Source organism: Carlito syrichta, unplaced genomic scaffold, assembly GCF_000164805.1.
Source record: "Carlito syrichta isolate Samal-C Ts95f unplaced genomic scaffold, Tarsius_syrichta-2.0.1 Scaffold103341, whole genome shotgun sequence".
Classification (NCBI taxonomy): Eukaryota; Metazoa; Chordata; class Mammalia; order Primates; family Tarsiidae; genus Carlito; species Carlito syrichta.
Window position 1 is genome coordinate 213,626 of NW_007047437.1, and position 22,480 is coordinate 236,105.

Sequence of the window (22,480 nt, forward strand, 5' to 3'; positions counted from 1 at the left end):
GATTTAATTCCAGCTGAGGAGCTAGGCGTTTGATTTTAATGACTGAGATGAAGAAAGGAAGAATACACATTGGAGTCACTACCTCAAGAAGGTGGTGAAGCCCTTGGCCCTGAGATGCAAATAATTCTCTCAAAGGGGTAATAAGAAGTGGATGTCAAGGAGATAGATCTCCAGAATGAATCTTCTGAATGATTAAGATTCATATAAATAGATTAAGAATATTCTCACCAGGATTGCTAATATTTTGACAACTGCTCTTATTTGCAACAAAACTAATGATAACCATTCTTGATAATTCATATTTACATCAGTACTTATGAGAATATAAATATCTAAAGCAAATATGTGTTAGTAGATAGTTATAAAATGTCCTTAGTAAAACCATCTAGGTCAGTAGTAGAAATAACTTAGCCAACAATGGCTAACATCTATCCTTTCTTTAAAAAAAAAAAAAGGTACTGAGAATTGAAAGTGACTCCTTTATCTGAACTAATTTCAGTACTTCAGATCTTTTGACCTGTACCACATTACAAGAACAGGATTTAAAAGCATATTTTCACTGATTGTTTTTTCCACCCTGATCTTCACTACAACTGAAATTCCAAGACTGACTATGTCCACACCAGGCCAACACTCAAACATTTCTTCTGTGTTCCTCATTTGTTCCTGGCTATCATCTGTGTACATATACATAGTTCTTCAACTTCTTATTCCTGTTTAGAAACCCCTCAGGGCCTGGTATACCTAGCACCTTGTTCTGCAAATAGGAGTACTTAATAAATATTTGTAAAAATAAATATATACAAAGAAAAAAACAAATTAAAAAATTTGTGTTTGTTTAGACTAGACAACATCTCAGTGTAAGAAGCACAGTCTTGTATATAAGGATCAGTTTAGTGTCTCCTTCAGCCTTGAATTAGGTGGCTATTGGGAAGGGGAGGCACTGCTTTAACACAAAATATCTGGCATTTTATGACTCTTATGTCTATAGTCAGTCCTAAATTATCCTGCCCTGCTAAAGCACAGGACAGTCCTCTTCTCTACCTACTTAAGGTCTCTTCCATTCTCTTCTGTTGTGAGTTGATTTTTTTCTGGTGTCTCTCCTCCATTGCTACTGTGTATGCTTGTTTTAGCACATGGTTTTGCCTCTAACATATATTTGTATCTATTTTATTCTGAGCCCTAAATGTCTCCCTTAATAGACTTGTACCTCATGCAATCTTCTCCTATCCTTTCAACCCTAATTAGAAACTATTGGATTCTCCTCCTCCTCCTCCTCCTTCTCCTCCTCCTCCTCCTTTTCCTCCCCCTCCTCCTACTCCTTTTTCTTCTTTTTCCAAAACCACCCACACAAACAGCTTGGGAACAGAGACTTGCTCCCAGCAGAAGTCAGCTTTGCTTTGGAAGCAGATTTACTGCCCCAAGCCAAATGGAGAAGAGAAACAGTCAGGAGCAGAGGAACTTTGTGTCCTGGTTCTTCAGCCAAGTTCCTTGCAACCTGTTTGCTATTCCTGGAATCAGAGAGTTAAGTGCTTTGCATAAAAGTACTTTGATACAGGGAATCAGGACCAGGCCTTGTTGTAAACCTGATTTTTAACTGGGTCAGTTCTGAATCAGGACACTTTAAATAGATCATCTCAGTATTGAGAAACAGATCATAACTGTATAATGCCTGTCAGAGGCATCTCCCTATAAAAAACTCAAATGTTGTATATTAGCTGAGCACTTATTTAAATCTTGGTTTTACTTTTGAGCAGAAATTTCAAGCAAAGAGATAGAAAGCAGGAAACTATACTCCTTACTTGAGTACTCAGGCCAAAGACCCTCTTGAGAATCTTAGTTTAGCAGCCAGCTAAGAGCAGTCTTCCATAAATCTGTTTACAAATACCTTGAAGCCCTAAGGCTCAGTTCTGATTACTATTTGAGAAAAGAGAAGCAAGCCTCATGAATCCCAAGGCTAAAAATTTATGGCGTGCTAGTTGCCTGGAACCTATGCTCCGGTGCTCCACCTTCAGACCACATGGACTAGTTGTTTGAGCAGCTTCAGCAACAGCCAGAATGACTTCAGGAATGAAAAAACAGATCATTTCAAGAATACCTCCAGTCAAGGTTCCAGATTTTTGGAAGTTGCCTTGGTGAGCTCTGGTATTTCCTTAAAATTTAATGCAATCAGAACCTTTAGTATCCTCCATTTCAATCTAAAATCCAAATATTTGAAACTATCCAGAAAGAACTTCTCTCTCAGATTCGTTTTATCTAATTAAAAAACATGTCTATATTTGAAACTGGAAATAAACTTTTAAAGGTTTCTCCGTGGCTCTCACACACCTACTCACCTATCTTTATTACTGGCCCTAGACCCAACCCATGCATCACCTGTCAGGACAAAGGAAGAAACCATAGGTGTGGCTAAGTTTCTTGCAGCAAAGGAAAAGCAAGCTGTGATCCCAGAAGGTGTGATTCATTGATTCAACTCGAATGGAAATATGAATTCGCCTCATAAAAAATCCAGAAATTCATGTATGAAATGAGAAATACAAAAAGTGAAGTCATAGAAAGAAGGAAAAACAACAACAACAAAAAAAACAGAGACAATAATATTCTATACTAAACTTAGAATTTTTGTTATATTTGTAGCCTATCCATCTAGCAAAAATTTTAAAAGTTAATACTAAATACTAGATAAAAATATGGCCATTAGAAGATACTTTTATGTTGATGGGAATAAAAACCAGTTTCTACCTTCCTATAGAGCAATTGGGTAGTATAGCGCCTGGGCTGAAACTATTGACACTCAATAGTTTAATATACAAATGTCTGTTTTAGGAAAATAATCCTAAATCTAGAGAAATATTTATGTGTTAAGTTGTCAGTTGCAGATTTTTAATAATCAATTCAGTTTTACACTTGATAGAATTTTAAACATACTTATATTTTTTTCTCCATTTTAGAGAACTTATCCCAGGTTAGTTCATTCTCTCTCTTTCTCTCTCTCTCACTCTCTCTCTCTCTCTCTCTCTTTCTCTTTCTCTTTCTCTTCTTTTAACTGCTTGTCATAGCATGGCTTCTGGGCCTCTTTATGTTTTGCCCAATATTCTTTTTCACACATACCCACACAATCCATCACTGACAATATTCCCTAACTCACCCTCTGAAAGGAGCAGAATATAACCAAATGTTATAGTCTAAATACAACCTGAGCCTCTTGTAGACCTCTGGGAATGGCAGCAAACTGTCTGCTGTTCACCCACATAAAAAAAAGTACAAGAGAAGTAATATTTACAGTAAATTATTTTTAAAATATATAGTTTAGTTCTTCATTTCATTATTTTAAATTTGTTATCTGGATTGCTTAAAATTTATATATTTAAAACATTTGTTTAATACATTAAATAATTAGCTTCATTAAACTGAGTTTACCAATGTACCTTCATTTAGGGGGTTTATCACCATGTATAAAAATAATAGGATTTTTATTTCTGCATTTGTTATAACAAGTATTTTTTACTTCCACTTATGACTCCAGTCACAAGGAACTTCACTCATACATTAAGAAAAAGAACATACAGATGATCTACGGTGCAATTGTTTTTCAAAGTCCACTAGAGAGCTGAGTTCGTGAAGAAATATAATCTAAAATTCGTCGTTTATAGAACAGTGAGGAAAGGAAGATGTAGTCATAGATGTTCATAAGAAGAAAATAGTTTAACTTCTTTTTTTGAGTTGGGATCTCACTCTGTCGGCAAGCTAAAGTGCAGTGGTATGATCATGGCACACCGCAGCCTCAATCTCCTGGGTTTAGGCAATCCTTTCACTCTAGCCTCTCAAGCAGCTGAGACTGCAGGTGTGCACACCTTGTCTGGCTATTTTTTTTTTAATGGAGATGAGGTCTCATTGCAGTACCCAGGTTGATCTCAAACTCCTCAAAATCTAAACCCAACTGCCAATTCTTTTACATAGGTTTTAATGCGCATACTCAAGAAAGTTTAGGGGTAGAACAGAGCCAAGAAAGACTTCGTTTTGAGGCATAGATACCTCAAATCACCTCAACTCTAAAGGAAGAGTAAGAAACGTGAGAGAGAACACAGAAATGATGGGAGGGTGATGGGAACGCTAAGAAAGAGCTACCTCCCCTGTGGAGGCACCGGTATTTCTGCATGTTGAAATCTAAGGAAAAAGAGGGAGACGGAATCAAAAACTCATGTACTCTGGGCTTTAGAGTGATTATCAGACAGCAGCAATCTTGAGCAGAAACATGAGAGCTGAAACAGCCATTCCTGAAGTTCAAGCTAGATGCTCCTGCTCAAGTCTGATGGAAAAAGCAGGAAAGTCTCCAGACACTCAGATATGGAAGAAGGTCTGATCTTACACTCAAATCACTTGAAACCTGTATTGAACAGAATCTAAAGCTCAGATCATCTCAATTATAGATTAGTTTGACTTAACCCCTAAAATAATGTCATACACTTTCCCAGGCATCAATAGTATTACTTCATCTTCTGTTGTTTTTTTATACAGATGCTTGGAATTTAATAAAAAATTATCAGACACTTGAGAAAACAAAGAAATACAATCCATTGTCGTGAAAGGAAAAATAAATAAATCAATAGAGTGAGACTTAAAGATAGTACAGTTTTCAATCATCTGTCTGGAACCTTAGAATAACTGTGATAAGTTTGTAACAGTATTAAGTGGAAAAGGTGTGCAACTTGTATAAACAAATAGGAAACTTCCATGGAATACTATGTGAGCAATATTAAAAGCAGCCAAATGCACAAAATAAAAAATCCTGAATATCAAAAAGCAATACTAAAAATTAAAAAAAATTAATGGGATAATTAGTAGATTGAATCCAGCAGAGAAAAGTATCTATAAAAATGAACAGAATTAATTTGACATTATTCAAATAGAAACACACACGCGCGCGCGCGCGCGCACACACACACACACACACACACACACACACACTGTTCATGATCTGTGGAACAACAACAAATAATCCAACATACATGTCAGAGACCAAGAGGAAGAGAGAATGGAGCAGAGGAAATATTTGAAGTGGTAATGATGAAAAATTTTCCAAAGTTGAAGGAAATATCAACTTAAGAATACAAGAATCCAGCAAATTCTTATCAGGATAAAAACATTCTAATGAAGTTGGAAATTAGGTATGAAGAGAAATCTTGAAAGCAGTCAGATAAAATGAAAACATTAAATACAGGAAAATAGATAAAAAACAATAGCTGACTTCTCATTAGAAACAATGGCCAATATTTTAAAGTGCCCAAAGGGGTGAGGGGGAACAAGTTGGGATTTCTATCTGATTACAGTATAACTTAGATGACCATGAAAGACATTTTCTGATGGATAAAAGTTAAAGGTCTTTGACTCCAATAACCTGAGTAATTAAAAATGCTATATGTTCTTTACTAATGAAAATTATACCAAATAGAAATCCAGTTTTACAGAAAGGAATGGAGAACCCAGAAATACTATATTGGTAAAACCAGAAATAGTACATTGGGAATAGTATACTGGTAAATCTGAAAGGACTTCAAAAAAACCTTTCAGCAATCTGGTAATAGAAAATAACTTTTTCATTTTAATAAAGGCATATTAATAAACGACATATTTAACACACTGAAAAAAAACAAAAAATTTTCAATCAAGAATATTACATTCATAAAACTATATTTTAAAACTGAAGACAAAATAAAGACTTTTTTTTACTAGCAGTCTTGTCTTACAAGAAATAGTATAGGAAGTTCTTTAGGCTGAAAGCAGTTGATCCTAGACAGTAATATGAAAAAAAATCCAAAAAAATAATGAGCACTAGTAAAGCTAATTATGCAATTGTAAAAGTCAGTGAAAATAAATACTTTTTTCTCTTTAAGTATTTAAAAGCATATGTACATATATGTTCATATGAGTGGGGAACCCCTCAAAAAATGGAATTATCTTTTGGAGTATGGGCCCTTGTAGTACAAGCTTCCCTCATTAGGTGAGTGTTCTAGGAAACCATCAGCATCAGTGTACCCACTAATGTGAGAGCCTGCATTTGGCTTCAGATAATTTTTAGAGGGGAGAGTCTTTCATTGCATTCGCGCATTTCATGATGGGTGATTTACGAGTGCACCTGCCCACACTGCACTGAGTGTTTAGCAGTTTTGACCAAAATGGAATCACCCTCATGCCCCACCCTCCGTATCCACTCGATCTCACCAAGTGAGTTTTTTTGTTGTTTCCCAGATGAAAATGTCCTAATGGGAAACGTTTTGCCATGTGGAAGAGGTGAAACGCAAATGACAGAAGCAACACAATACATCAAAATCGATAAGTCCCGAAACTGTTTTCAGCAGTGGAAAAAGCAGCTAGAAAGGTATATTGCATCAAACAGAGAGCACTTTGAAGGTGACTGAAGTTTAAACATGTAAGAATAAATACACAATTTTTATAAGTAAATCCTGAGGTTTTTGGTCCCCCTTGTATATGTTATGTGTGAATTTCTCTGTATATAATTGTGTTGCTGTATCTATAACACACAAAAACTTCCCAAAGAGGCTGGGCAAAAGCAAAGCTGTAAAAAAATGACATTAGATAGTAACTTAAATTCACATAAACAAATAAGGACCAGAAAAGGTAAATAAAAAGATTAATATAATAAACTCAATAAGTATATAATTATTTGCTTTGTTTTCCTCTTAGCTTCTTTAAGAGACTAAAATTATAAGCAAGAATTTTAACAGAAGGTTATTGGGTTTATAATATACATACAGTGTGTATATATATTACCTAATGGCAGAAAAAAGTAAGGAAGATGAAATAGTGCTATCTAGGAGAAGAATTTTATATCTCACTGAAATTAAGTTAGTAAAATTATGATGTCTATTCTGATAAGTTCAGATGTATTTGGTAAGCCCTAGAGTAATCATTAAGCATGTATGTGTATATACATATATATGCAATAAATGTCATTAAAAAATTAAAATGTTACACTAGAAAATGCTCACTTACACCAAAAGAAAGCAGTAAGGAAGGAATCATAGAACAAAAAGTTAAATATTTAGAAAGCAACGATAAAATGGCAGCTATAAAATTAACTATCTCAATATAATATAAAATGCTAATGGATTCAATCAGAAGGTAGAGATTATCAGACCAGATAAAAATAAGATACAACTATATACTGTCAACAGATGACCTACTTTATATTCAAAGATACAAATAGGTTGAAAGTAAAAGAATTAGAAAAGATACATCATACAAACAAAAACTGTAAAAAACAAACAAACAAACAAACAAAACAGGAGTGGCTATACTAACATCAGAAGCACCTTATTTGAAAAACAACTCCCACCTCCTGATCCTCTTTTCTGTTGTTTCTCTTTAACACTCATACCCACAGGACTTACTCCATATTTTAATTACTTATTAGCATCTCTCCTACTGGAATATAAACTCCCTGAAGATAGGCTTTGTTTTTTGCTTTTTTGCTCTATTTTGTCCACTGCTGTTCAGTTGTAAATCCAGCATCTAGAACAGGTTCTGGCACACAGTAGGAGCTCAATAAATATATGTTTATTAACGAATGAGCACTCTATTCCCTGTAGGTAGTAGAGACAGAGCAGTGAATAAAATAAAGTTTCCATTTCATAGAACTTACTTCCTAATGGATATCTTTTTTTTTTGAGAAGCATATTTTAATTGAACTACATAATATGCATATATAAGTAATTAATGAAAATGACTGTAATTAGGATCCCTTTTTCTTTTTTCTTTTTTTTTGAGTTGGAGTCTCACTCGGTCGCCCAGAATGGAGTGCAGTGGCCGCTCCTGGCCACCGCAGCCTCGACCTGCTGGGCTCCCGCGATTCTTCCGCCTCAGCCTTCCAAGTAGCCGGAATTACAGGCATGAGCTTACCACGCCCGGCTGATTTTTTTTTTTTTTTTTTTGGATTTATTGTAGAGATGAGGTCTCATTGCCAAGGCGGGTCTCGAACCTGCGGGCTCAGGCAATCCACTCACCTCAGCCTCCCAACGGCGCGGGATTACAGGCTGAACCACCGAGCCCGGCTAGGATCCCTTTTTCAGAGCCCAACCAAATTTTAACCATTTGTTAATTGTTTTCAATGTGGCTAGATTTCTAAGATTATTTATAGTCTTATTATTATCATGGCTTTCCGTTCTCTTCAGGAAAGTATAAACTGTCATATTGTAGGTGTGTCAAACATCTGAAAGGTTCTTAGAATTATCTTTCAGATGGTCTGATTTTGCCAAATAACACTTACAGAATATTTTTAAAGCCATAAGCATAATATGCTGGAAATGTTTCATTTGTTTCTAGTTCATTAGAACTTTACTTACTTGTGTAGAGAATCACTTGATATTAAAAATATGTTCCAAATCTCTTTGCAACAGACTATGTTTACATTTGACTCATTTCCTTTGACGGAAAGAACAATCTAATAAAATAAAACTTAAAGCATCTTAGTGAGCTATACAGATAAATTATATTATGTTAAAATAAAGCTGAACGAGAGCAGGTTGGAAACATGAAAGTACTTTTTTTTGGTTTTTAAAAAGGAGAAACATTTTATTAATCACTCATGTCTTTTTTCCCTTTTAGTAACAACCGAGCAGATATTTCTGTTTCTTCTTAAGTATCTTAAATAAATTCTGGCAACCAAAAGTTTGTTAAAAAATACTGTCAAAAATGAGAAACATAAACATATTATTTTATCAAAAGGATCTTTAATCTCCTTTGATGTTATAGAAGAAAATACACTGATGTGTGATACTGTAGGCAATTCATGAGAAAGGGTAATAGAAACAGTGATAGACAAAGAAAAGTACCCACTTACTGTTAATTATTTTTCCTAGTAAACTTTTAGGAAATCCTAAAAAAAGGTTAAAATATCCAAAATTTATTTAAAAATCTATGTTGAGGAAATTCATACCAGGTAAGATGATTCTCGTAAGATTTGGATGCTTACTTTGATTCATAATCAATGTGACTTTTTAAAAGTGCAGAACTATAGTATTTATATAAATGGATTAAATGAATCATAAATAATAGATTTCAAAGTTATTTACCCAAAAATAGACCTCTCAATGATTTTTTTTTTTTGCTATTAAATTTTATATGCAGTTCAAATAAGAAACCCAGGAAGTCTCTGTTTGCTTTGCATTATAGATTGATTTGAACATTGTGCCTCATCCCTTATAGCTTTAAAATGTTTAAAAGTGTAAATTCCATGTAGTTTTCTTCACTATCAAGAGACTAGAATACTAAGAAAAAAAGTTTTAAGGTGAATAACATTCTTAAAACCTCCAGATTTTTGATTTAGCTTTTGATAAAAAAATGCATTTTGAAAACATATATAGATTCATCAGACTAATAAAACTTACCTGTCTTTGCATCTTTCCAGTCATCTGAAAGAATATTCTTGGTCTGGATAGTGTATTTAGAGATAGGGCTATGATTGTCTGAACCGCGGCTCCAAGTAAGTGCCACAGAAGTGGCTCTAATGTCTTCTATTCTCAAACCACCTGGAGGGCCTGGAGGGCCTGAAAAGAAAATTTGGTAATAAATCAATGAATCCCAACTAGTGAATTAAATACATTGTAGAATACAAAATGTCCACTTTGCAATGAAAGAACATTTGTTCAATATAATTGATGTTGCTACATTTATTTTAAAGATAGACTATAAGAAGTGATATCATTTGTGGTTTTCACTGAATGATTTCATGTGTGTCTTTTTTAAGAAAGGAGATCAATGCTGTGATTTTAAAATGGCATTGTTATTTGGAATATATATGATAATCTCTGACTTAGTATATGCAACTGGTCTCAACAGGACCTAAAACAGATTACAGACAAGTCAGATTTAATGAAATCTTGCTGGAAGAATGAATCAGACACAGCTGGATATTAGAATAATTGGTCAAATGTCATTCTGCTTCCCCCAAACCTAACATATATTTTTTTATAGCTCTATGTTACAGGTAATCTATTTTACTTGAAGTGGAAATTTCTGGGAATCATTTTATGTATCTTTTTGGATAATACATTCCTGATTAGTTATAGTAATAAGAATAAGCAATATTTTAAAATGTTACTATTTATATGAAATATAGAAAGCATTAGTAAACTCAGGGATATGTCAGGAATGCTCTGAAAACATCAAATGATACTGAAGAGTCTCAGTACAGAAGAATTGTTCTTGGAGAACATAAAACAATGTAAAACATAGATTTTCATAGTTTCTTTATAACTCTTTATACCAATACTATCCTTTTATTCTCTAACTGAGAGCACCATGCTGGGTGGTAGAGATTAAAAGAAAAAGAGGTGCAGGATAGCTGTCACCCAGTTCTCCCAAAATCCTACATATGAATGGAATCAGTTGAATTGCTTAGCTCAGATAGTTTGTTTCTCCATGTGGGCTTTGATCTTTGCAAAGGTATGTGCAACACCCAAAACCTTTATCACTTTCCTTATGGTGGGTCCCAAGAAAGAAAAAGCATATTTAGATCAACACAAACACATCACCACGAATATTAAAATAACACAAGACACACCCTATCAATTATAGTAACTTTTATTATTTAGAAATATACCACATTTAAATATAAGAAAGGCAAATAAGGTTTTATGAATGTAGCATCTATAATAGTATACTTACACATCTTAATGTTAAATAATTAAAAACAGACACATGTCATAGAACACAGTTGATATTCAGAGAGAACATATTGCATTTTTTGTGTGCAAAACATATCAAAATACAGTACACATTCTTGATCAGAACCAAGTTTATTACTTCATATAATGCATCATCTTAAGTCAATTATTGAGTGCAGTATTTCAGAGCATTAAAATTAAAAAGTAGAAATAAAAATATACGCATTTTTCAAATTTTCAAAGGAAGAAAAAGTACTACAATGCATGCATTTAGACACTTTTATGATCATAAGGCTATGGCATTCAGAAAATGTTAAAGGGAATTTAAGACAAAATTACCACAGGTTAGTCTTTAACCACTAAAGTGTAAATCATTTCCCTGCTGTTATTCTCAGAAGTTCTTAAACTGTCAAGTGAATAATAATTCACAAAGATCAGATTAAAGCTGCATATTATTAGTGTATTTGTTGAGACACTATATGCATAATAATTTTATTTTATTCCCTCATCCATTCATTAAAGAGTCATAATATTGAACAAAACACTCTAATTATATTTGTCCATTGTCTTCTCTGATATATGTCTGTTGTATAATAGGATCTTCATAAATATTTGGTAAGTACATAAATGAATTTTTCACAATTGATCTTCAGAGAGATCTGTACATATGGTAATCATCCACAATACAATCTCCATTCTTCTCCTTGCCTTGAACGACCATATAAGGAGGTGAAACTGAGAGGAGCAATGGACAGGGGTGGGTTTCTCATAACTCTGGTGTGAGAATATGACTTGGTAATGAGTCAATTGAGATGAAGTAGATTTTTCCATCTAGCAATTGCCTACAAATATCTCTCAGAAAAAAAGCTGAGAAAAATCATATTATTAAAAGTAATTATATAAAAAAGCAGGGGTTTTGGAGTTAAAGCAGGTTTGGCTTTAAATTCTGTGCACTGATTTATCTTGGGGAAATGTCTTAAATCGACTAAGCTCTAGTTTTCTCATTTGTAAAACAAGAACAATAAAAAACAATACGATAAAATTATTGTTAGAATTGAAATAAGGACTTTAAAAATGTTTTGCTTGGCCTGGTTCATAGAAAGCCCTCAGTAACCTTTAGCTATTAACAATATTATTATCGTCCTTATTCCCACAAGAGCTTTTTAGGTATTTTAGCTACCTGAAAGTAGTTATTATCAGTGTTTGTTAATCATTGTCAGGGATTTGTTTTAACAGACTGCCCATTTACCATTTGTCACTTAAAAGACAGTAGGGACCTCAGAAATTTACATGTTTTCTAGTAAATTCAGTGGAGGTGAGGAAAAATTGGGAATATAAATATATTCAAGTGCGTACCATAAAGACAAACTTGGAGAGTCTGAGTTCCGCCCAGTACCAACCCTGCAGTGTCTCCCAGAAGGAAAGTTTGCAAGCAGTATAGGCTGATATTATTTGCTTCGTTTTTTGTTTTGTTTATTTTTTTTTTTAAAGTCATACATAATTCTGACTCTAAGAGTTTGTTTTTCTTTGAAACTCTCATCGTTGTGTACTCTCAACAAATCCTAAAGGAAAGAATTGAAGCCAGGGAAAACACAAGCAAATGGACTGTTAAATGTAGCTCATTTTATTTTTATTAGTATCTCTTTCCAGTTTCTCAGGTTGCCAGAGAGTTAAAGATTCTTAAGACACTATTTATCCCAAAGTTAAATGATCAAGAGAGAGAGAAATTGGTCAGATAGAAGGAACCTTTGGAATTGGATCTGCATTTTAAATGCCTTAATGTATTAGATAATAAATTATTTTAGTCTTTTTTGTAATTATTAAAGATCTGAGGTAGGGGGAAAGGAAACTGAAATACATTTCTGGCTAGACCTACCAAAGTCTTCTTTATCAATTATTCTCACCACCATTAAAATGGGGGGGAGGGAAGAGATATTGAGGAAGAAATGAAAAGTTACTTAAAGCATGCTTCCTATGATATGCTTTTATGGTTTTATACTACCCCTCTCTTGTCACCACCTCCCCCAGCCCCATGCTCTGGAGTTTCTGAAATGCATTATATTAAGCTCATATATCATATTCCTGCTATAGTGCAGTTATTATTGCTTCCTGGTTTTTCAAAATGCTGACAGGATGTTATCAAGAGTGGACAACACTAATGGTGTCAGGCCTATCTAGCTGACTGAATTGCCCTTTTTTAAAATTAGCAGTACAAGCTTCAATGTTGATTTTCTTTCAACTTCTCCCATTCAAAAGCATAATGCTCAATCGCTACCTTTCTTTGGGCTAGCTTTCTGTACGTTAGGTGAAACCTGCTGCTATGAACTATTCTTCCTTTTCTATTTGAATTTTCCTATCTTATAGTTTTTCAACCATTATATTCTTTCTCTCTCACTGATTGAGAATGATCTATGCAATCTTGTCTGTAGGAGGGATAAAAAAATAATCTATCAAAGTCCTTGTTATTGCCAGGTTTTTACATTGAGGGTTCTTCAGAGTTAGTTCAAAGAATTCCACAAATAACTCCTGAGGCTTGTTTGTGTCACTTTTTCCACAGTGAGGGACTATGGAAATGGTCAGAATGATCTCTTAGCATCCGTGGTTCAATGCAGAGTCTCTCTTGCCACATCCCTACTCTCTTTCTTTAAATTTCTTTACATTCTCAACATTTTTACTATTGAATCATGGGCCATAGACAAGTATTGGTGATATTTCGATATTTAAGACAGTTCCACAAACAAAAGCCCTTTTAAAGCCAATAGCTGTATTTATACCTGTCTTACAAAAGCATGCTGAAATTTGGAAGGATTCTTGCCAGAATCACACAGCTGAAAGGTGATAGAGCGTAAAGTCAGGACAAGAGAGAGGATTTCCTGGCATAACATGCTCCAAATGAGCTAACGTCCATTTGCAAATTGAGATCATGCAGTTCAAATATGCTTATCTACAAAGATCTCCAAAGAACTAGCTAAAGCTGACAAGTTTACACTATTGTTCTCTTGAATTTGTATTATTTAAACAAGCTATGAATCCAGAATATCATAAAATGTACTTGATATAAAATGATTAGTGAATCAAAAAGAGGAAATATGTATTGTATATTTTAATAAAAATTATACTTTTTACTTATTATGTCCAAGTACTGACAAAATTTTATAATTCTTACCAATAACCTTGTGATGTGGGTACTATTATTCTTTTTCTAACTTAACAGATGAGGAAACACAGACAGGAGTAGATTAAATAAAACTAATTAATAATTATTAATAAAAATAATTATAGGACGATTTTCTTAATCCAGCTAGTAAATGGCAGAGTTAGGGTCTGAACCAGTCATTTTGCCAGCTCAACTTTTCAACAACACTACTAAAAATGATTTAAAAAGAGTATTATCAGTATCACATTCAAAAATGGCAGTGACAGCTTTCCAATGTTTATGTTTGTTTTTTGTAGGAGAGAATATGAATTACTTGGGCACAAGTGCATATTTTGGAAAAAAAATGCCAACAACTGCAATGCAGTGATCATGGTTTTAAAAATCTTTACTTCTCTGTTAACTCAGATAAGTGAAGATAAGCACATCACCCATTTATATATTCATCCTCAATACCTTCCCGGTTTTTCTTGATCACCATAAAGATACTTGGTAATCTTTCCTGGGTTTACTTATGAAAAACATACCAGTGTATGAATGAACTACAAATTTGATTTTCTCTCAGTTCTCATTCATATGTAAAGTAATCAGGACGAAAAATGAGCAGAAATACTATTGTTAATTAGTTCTGTCATTTCTTCTCTAGAAATGTAGCTACATTCAGTGAAGAAGAATTTAGGTATTTAGGGAAGGCAGCAGGAAAAAAAGGTAGACTTTCAAAATGATCATTCAGACGTTATAAATTGTCATATTTTTCAATCAAATCAAGATTCATTTTTTGATAAATCAAATTGGATGCAAGATGTGGAATTCAGACCCTCGAGGATTAAGCAGGATGTAGAGTAGCTGTGGCTATGCCCCACCCATTCGTTGAGTTCCTATCTTTACTTAGGCAGTAGCCCTAACCTGCTCTCTCCTTCTTAAATACTAACTAGCTTTCTCCACAATTACAGTTGGAAATAGACCCCAAAAACCTACTGATCCATTTAGGACTCCACTCCATAGACGACACACATTTAATATAAACCTTGCTGCTCTGGAACTGGCATAAGCAGGAAAGCACTGGTGTTATTCTTTTTTCCACTAGTAATTGCCCAGAACATAATTAGAAGCAAAGCACCACATATAAATATCCTGTGGTTCACTATTTTTATCAAAATAGAAAATTTCCATGAAATTTTAAGGAAACAACAACAACAAACTTTCCAGAGCAAATTATCCTCCCTTTTAAAATAAAATAACCACAAAATTAAAACTGCTGAGAGAGAAAGAATATGAGTTATATTAGGGCAGGTAGCCTCTTCTTTACCAAAATATTTTAACTACTTTTTTATTACTTTTATTAGTTAAGACAGAGTTCTATTATAATGTCATGAAATGCAAATCAATATTGTGTGATTGTGCTGATGTTTGAAGTTGTACTAAGATGAAGCTGAATATTAAGTATCTCTACCATTTACAAGGAGTCTGGTAATTTCCTTAACCTCTGGCCTTGATAAAAAGTGAACTTAGATCCCAATTAGAAGTAAGAATGAGGTTAAAGAGAGGTAAATGAATCTGTATTTCTACTTGATATTGATGCAGTTGAAGAAAGAATGTTCTTCCATTCCTGGTAACAGTCACACTTGTCATAGGGTTTCCTTTCTAATTTTTATTCTTTATTTTCAAAACTATATTCTTTTTTTGATCGTAATGGCATAATTTCAGTGTGGACTATGTTAAAATATGGCTCTAATGGTGATTCATACATGTCTCTGTGGTGATATTTACAGACACATGAAAATCTTCAAATCAACTTTGAATACCTTTAATAGGGGCAATAAATCTAGCTCTCTAGTCTAAATTCTAAGGTAATTCATTTTAGGACAGTAATTGAGACTAGAAAATATAAAAGACGTAAATAAGTAACATCTTTAGCTGGAGACATTTCTTCCTTTAAGATGACTAATAAATTATTTTATAACTAAAACTATATATAGGTATATGTATAATGATTTAAGAATTATGTCCATATCCCTCAAAGTTTTGAGATTTCTTCCAACCACAGATAGGATTGCTAGATAAACTAAACGAGAAGCCCATTTAATATCTCATACCTCAATAGAAACCTGTCTAAGAAGAACAAAATTATTTCTTGTGAAAAAACAAGAATTTTAAGCATGTCTCTTTGACCAAAGGGGGAAAGTGAAAGCATGTTCAAACAATAAAATTTAAGCAGTCTCAGAAAGACTTATATGCACTTCAATTTTAATCATCCACTTCTACTGGAGCCCTTCCAATAAAAATCTCAACCTTCCTCCCAAAAGAAAAGAGGCAAAAATGTTGATGGCAGGAGTTAATAAAATTAAATATGAATGCATGCTGTTAATGGCTTAGTTTTCTTTACTTAAATCTTGCCACTGAAATGACATCTTCCTCTACAGGCTATCCATTTTCAATTTTAGATCCCAGGAATTCTTCCAAAAACCCTACAGAGCCATGGTCAGTTTTCAGTTGTTTACTGCTGCTTTTCATCCCTTCCTGCCAAAGAACATGTTTGGCACTAAGATTAAAAAAAAAAAATTGCTGGAGTAACTCCCCTTTTAACTCATCCTAATTAAGATGACTCATTAGAGAATTTGACAACATTGCTCATTACCTGCTTGAATAAATCAAACAGAACATTCAATGTCTATACTCCTATACTGTAATTCACCAGCTCTTTATATAGTTTTCAGATAATAAGCTAATATCTGAGATATAGAATTTCAAAGAAAAACAAGACATGAAAACACAAAACTTTCACTTGGTCATTACATAAAGTACTGGGTTAGTTTACTAGGATGTTAAGGAATTAGTGAAGCAGTATAGTTATATTTTTAAGTATCGTTCTGCTCAAAGTATGTTTGGATGTTTCAGAAAGGGAAATATCCTCTAAGAACTAGGTAGGGGGAAAAAACTGCAGCAGCTACAAGATTGAGTTAATTAGTCAAATCTAGTATAAAATGTTAAAAAAAAAAAAGTGTTTCACACAAATGGTGAGGGTCAACGATCACCAGGTTGGAGGCAGGCTTGCACAGACTGGGAGAAAGGAATCCACCATGTTTTTCTCTCCATCTTTTCTGTTTTTACCTGCAAGAGGAAAGATCAAGGCTGAAGGGAGAGTGTGGACGCCCACCTGGGGACAGGAAGCCATGTACTTAGGGGATTTGTCACGTTTCCTAGATGGGTAAGTTGAAACAATGAACAAATAAAGATATCTTCTAAACACTGAGGATAGGGGTTCAAAGACAGAAAGCTGAAGCAACACACTCTAGCCCAATCAAACCTTCCCTATGTATATAGTAATTGGCTTTCTAAGCAACAAGAGTTGTAACTGGAGTCCCTCCTCAAACAAACAAACAAACAAAACAAAACTTATGAACCCTTTGTAAATTTCATTCCACATAGTCTAATTCTACCTAATAAAACATGTTTATACCTTGAAGAGTCTTAGGGAAAAAAAATACTGAGAATAGATTAATGAATTGATTCAAAAAAGTTAATCAGTAGTTGGAGCTGGATTTCATCGGAACTGTGTCTGGAGTTATATTTTATTTCTTATGTTTATATGTACATTTATAGCAAAAGGGAAGGAAATAAAGAAAACTATTTATAAAAAGTTGCCATCAGCAATGTATGAACTGTAACTATTCATATTATCTTTCATAAATATGGACTTTGAGGCTTACAGTGATTAACTGACTAGCCTAAGACCACAGGCTATTAAGTAGGTAAAGTGGATTCCTAATCTGTTTACCTAGTCCCAAAGGCCATAGCTTTTGCATCACATCATGCAACACTTTTAACAACCGCAGGCATATATTAATATAGCTATGCTATTATAGATAATCATGTAATTAAGAGGATGATCATCCACCTCTTTCCACTACCCTTAACCAAGGAGAGTTTGATTATTAGAATTAGGCCATTTTATAGCCAGTACTTGTCCCCTGGTGATAGTTATTTAAAGAGAAGAAATAGTATCTAGGAAAACTTGACTCTGCTAACTGCTCATTGCAATTCAGTCCGTATGGTAAATACTAAAAAAGTTCACAAATTCATTTGACATTTTAAGCATATTAAATTTTAAGTCCTTTCCATGAGAGCTGAATTGATCAATTTTAGAAATATTTATTTTGTTTTGCTTTTAAGTGAAGTTTTGGTGAGTTTTTATTATATTACCAGTTTGCTTACTTGTGATTTGAGCTTTTAAATCTGAAAAGATGTGGCTGTGAACAGTTACATCGGGAGTCTCCATAAACTCCTCTAGAGTGGGGTGCCATTTCCCTGAATTAGTTACAGCATCTACCAGCCTATGCAGGAAGATACCAAGTGGTGATCCTCCAGGTTGTTTAAACCCTACACATAAGAGGAATCTGACATATTCCTATCAGTAATAGGACCTTGCTTCTGGAGGAATTCTCAGCAATGTGTGAAGTGTATGTGTCGGGGGGCTACTATGTATTTGTTGAGAACCACTAAGATTGTAGGAGCAGAGGCTCAGATCCTAGACTATTCAGTGTTAACACAAGGTTATCTCTACACTTTGATGTGTCACAAGTAATTTGTTACCAATAAAATTGAGAACTCAGAAGTTTGTGTATATTTTTTCTGAAGACAACATGGATTCAAAGTTAACTTTGTAATATTCTAACTTTCACTCATTTGCATTCTGATGTACTTTCAAATGAAGGTGCTGGCTTTCCAGGAGGGCCCTGGGAAATGTTCATGAACCTCAGCCACTTCCTCATGTCTTCCCTTGTCTACGGAATGACCATTACTAATGACTAGCATTGAGCAAATACAAATCAAAATAGTGTTGTACTTTTCAGGGGAAAAAAAAAAAGGGAAGAGAGGGACTGGACATATGCCAGAATATGCAATTAATTAGCGTATACTATGGAGTTAAACATGATAATGGAAAAGCACTGTGGCTAAGAAAAGACCGAGAGCTACTCCCTGCTGTTCTCCTTTAATGAATTGTCCTAACTCAGTATCTGTGGTAAAACACTTAAGCATTTTTTGCTTTCTCTTTAAGTATGTTTCATTGAATGTCAGCAGTGATGATTGGAGTTAGTGGAGCTATGGAATAGAAATCCAAAAGTGCTAAAATCTTCTCCCGTTAGCTTCCTAACCTGATCACCAGTTTAAAGAGTAAAAGATTTTCTGAGCTTCCTTCATTCTCATTTACTTAAGTGCAAAAAAATGTTCTGACCAAATCAGATTCCCAGGGGTTGTACTGGTGATAGAGGCTATAGGAGGAGACCTGGGGGGGGGGGAGCGGAATATGGAGGTTGGACCAGGAGGAGGGTCCTGGGGCTTAGACCAGGAAGCAAGCTGTCAAAAGCTCTGTCAGGAAAACATTGCACAATCCTGAGACTTGACATGGCAGACTTCACAAAATCATAGGTGATAAAGCCTTGCTTGAAAGGGATTTTACATTATGAATTCTTTTCTTGGTTATTTTTTCAGTAATAAAGTTAAAATGTTATTGTCTTTCGTTCTGCAAAGTTTTCCTGCTTTCTTCCTGCAATCAAACTGAGGAGTAGTGAACTGAAAAGATAATATGTTGATGAAATTGTAATTTTAAGCAACTTAAAATTTTATTCTCTAACTTAACTTGAAATTATCAAAAACTCAGAGTGTTTGGGGGGACAATTTAATTAATTTGATAAGGTAAACCTTGTACTAGCGGTGACAGAGATGCACAACAAAAAAATATATGGTCTGATTTCTGTATTTTGGGAAATTAGACATTAAGTTGGGAAAAATCAAGTTCATGTTGTTCAATGTGGAACACTAATACTTGGCCACATTCTGGCTGTATAATTGATAGTTGAAAAAAATATATGCATATATATTTTAATTTCCTATGCCTGTGAAATGGTAATAACTGCCTATACTACCACCTGACAGCAATTTTATAGAATGACATGATGAAATATATATGAAAGTCTTATAGATAAATACATTATAATCTAAGACATTTAAGCTTTTGAGTAAATTACTTTGTATGAATTATATGCTTTTTTTAAAAAAAGCAGGAAAACACACATAAAAATTTCATCACACTATTTTTAGGCCAAAGAACACATTATAAAATCAACCTTTGAAGTCATTCATTATCATTTATTTACTGTTCTTACTATTGTAATTATAACTGTATAAAGTTAACTAGCTGAAAAAATATATTTTAAATGATAATAGGTCTTCCTTAGTCTTAGTCCAGCCATAAATATATCATAGGCAAAAATAAAATTGCAAATTCTGTTTTCAGTGGCTTTCTATGGAATAGGCATTACTTACCAAACAAAAACGACCGGCATTTCAATTTTTCCACATTGATTATTTTATCTCATCGAATATATCTGAATTAGTGTTTAGTTATATTGTGCTACAGCAATGAGCTGGGTGTTATATCTGAAGTCAGATTGCCTGGATTCAAACCTTCCTCTTCTACATAGGACCCATATAACCTTTGGCTAATAACTTAGTCTCACTGGATTCATTTTCCTCATGTGTAAAACAAGGATGATACAAAATAATAATATAGTAATAGCACCGGTCTCTTAAAATTATGTTTGGTACATAATGTCACTGATAAATGCAAATTCTACATTTACATTATTATATTATAAATTTATAAATAAATTATTTCATGATATTATAAATACATGATATATGATATGTAATGTAGTTTATTTTAATGTACTGCATAGTTATAACATTTTATGTCATATGTTAAATCATAACCTTATATATCTTGATTTTTTATTTTATATTTATTATATATATTTTTCACAGCCAAAAGATTTGAGTTGGGAAAATTTAATATCTTGCCAACATAAATCAAAATAATTTCCAAAACATGAACTGCCATTTATTCATATGATAGAGACTTTTTATTCATATGATAGAGACTGATTACCTGTATTGCTCTCAAACTTTGACATAATTGGCATAATTGTAGCTTAATCTGACATAATTGCCTGGTAAATACACACTGCTGTATGAACCTATATGGAACACTAAAGTGGAGCATTTCAAAGCTCACAATGCCTGTTAAGTTCTGCAAAGCTTTCCTGCTTTCTTCCTGCAATCAAACTGAGGAGTAGCAAAGTTATTGATTATTTTTTAAGGGAGCCATGGATACAGACCAAATGTGTAGTAAAAAAGAAATTTCAGTTTGCCAACAGCTGACCAGTTTGATTACAAGACAGAGAGAGCCAGGAGTAATAAACTTAAGAAAAGAAGAAATTTTCCAAGGAAACCTTTCTCACTGCAGTACAGTAAGGAAAGGAAAAAGAAATCTATATTTACATTAGCATATGACAAAGTATTTTCTACTAGTTTCTAACCCTCATACCATTTGTTAAAATTTTAATTCTTGAATTTGTAAAATGAAACGTTAATCTAGATAATTTTTAAGGACCATCTTTTTTTTTTATTTTAAAGGTGTAGAGTACAATTCAGGAGGAGGTTACAAGTGGGCACTGTACAGGTAAAGTTTGGACTTTCCTTGGACTTATTCTGAATGAATTGCAAACTTTTTTGATATATTTGAACATTTCCTCACATTTAAATTAATTTACATTGAACTTACATTGATAAATTTCAAACCATTGATATACTTTAAACTTCAGGAGTAATTGGTAAAGTTTTTATCTTTACTAGAGTTTTTCTTTAAATAAAACTACTAAACTGTAAAACAATCAGCCATTTTCTAAATTTTGCATGTATTATAACCAAATATACATTTAACTCAATAGCTCAGCTTTAGTGTATAACAATTATGAATAACTGGCCCCTAATTGCTTTTCTTTGACCTGAATTTGTTGATTCTCAGTAGGAAGGAGAAGGCTTAATTTCTGGGCAGCCTTTGCTATTAGTGGATGTATCACTGTGGTTTAGTGCAGAGTGGGGTCAGGATGCCTCAGAATGGCACCCCATCGTCATTGTTCCAGCCAGTGTGGGCAGCAAGGTCCATTTTCCTGTCTAGGTCCTGCCAGGCTGATGAGATGGAATCTTTAGTCTGTCTCTGTGGCAAGACTTCTTTAGCCAAAGCAACGGAAAGCAGAGGCAATTATCCAAGTATCTGAGGTAAATGTGTGTTTTTCTGCCCCAGATACTTGAAAAACTACCTCAAATATTCTCTTTAATTTAACTATGATGATTTGGACACAGATGTTTCTGCCTATATAAGTTTATCTCTTTTCTGGATTTCTTCCTCCCATGCTTGTGTGTGTGGATGTGGGTATGTATGCAGTGAATTGTGTATATACTTACATGCCCGTCTAACTTGGTGTGTATATTTACATGAAATCTTTATGTTTGTTATTCCGAATTTTATGATGATTAAATTGATTAATTGAATAGTTCATTTGAGTTAATTGGGGCCTGGCATACCTTAATAACAATTTTTAATATGAATATACATATTTGTGTGTTTAAATATAGTAATTTATAAACATAATATGAACATTTATGTCAGATACCACGGAAATCTAAATTCTGAGTTAGCACCAAGAGTTTCACAATCTTTCAACATGACAACAGACTTCCTGTTCTGCTGCTTTCACTAATATCCAAGGTCCTTGAGTTAACCACGCAAAGAGAACTC

At 33.7% G+C, this 22,480-nt stretch overlaps 1 protein-coding gene across 5 annotated transcripts in view; it reads right to left on the reverse strand.

The window, feature by feature from the left end:
- The window catches only part of CNTN1 (contactin 1), a 370,935-nt gene that overhangs the window by 69,347 nt on the left and 279,108 nt on the right, over nt 1-22,480 (reverse strand). For 3 of the 5 annotated variants that reach the window (XM_008065323.2, XM_008065329.2, XM_008065334.2), the window contains one exon: nt 9,408-9,566. In XM_008065323.2, coding sequence (XP_008063514.1) covers nt 9,408-9,566 — 159 coding nt within the window. Of the gene's footprint in view, nt 1-9,407; nt 9,567-15,948; nt 16,951-22,480 lie in introns of those variants that run through there. The other 2 variants (XM_008065339.2, XM_008065342.1) reach the window with 1 other exon arrangement.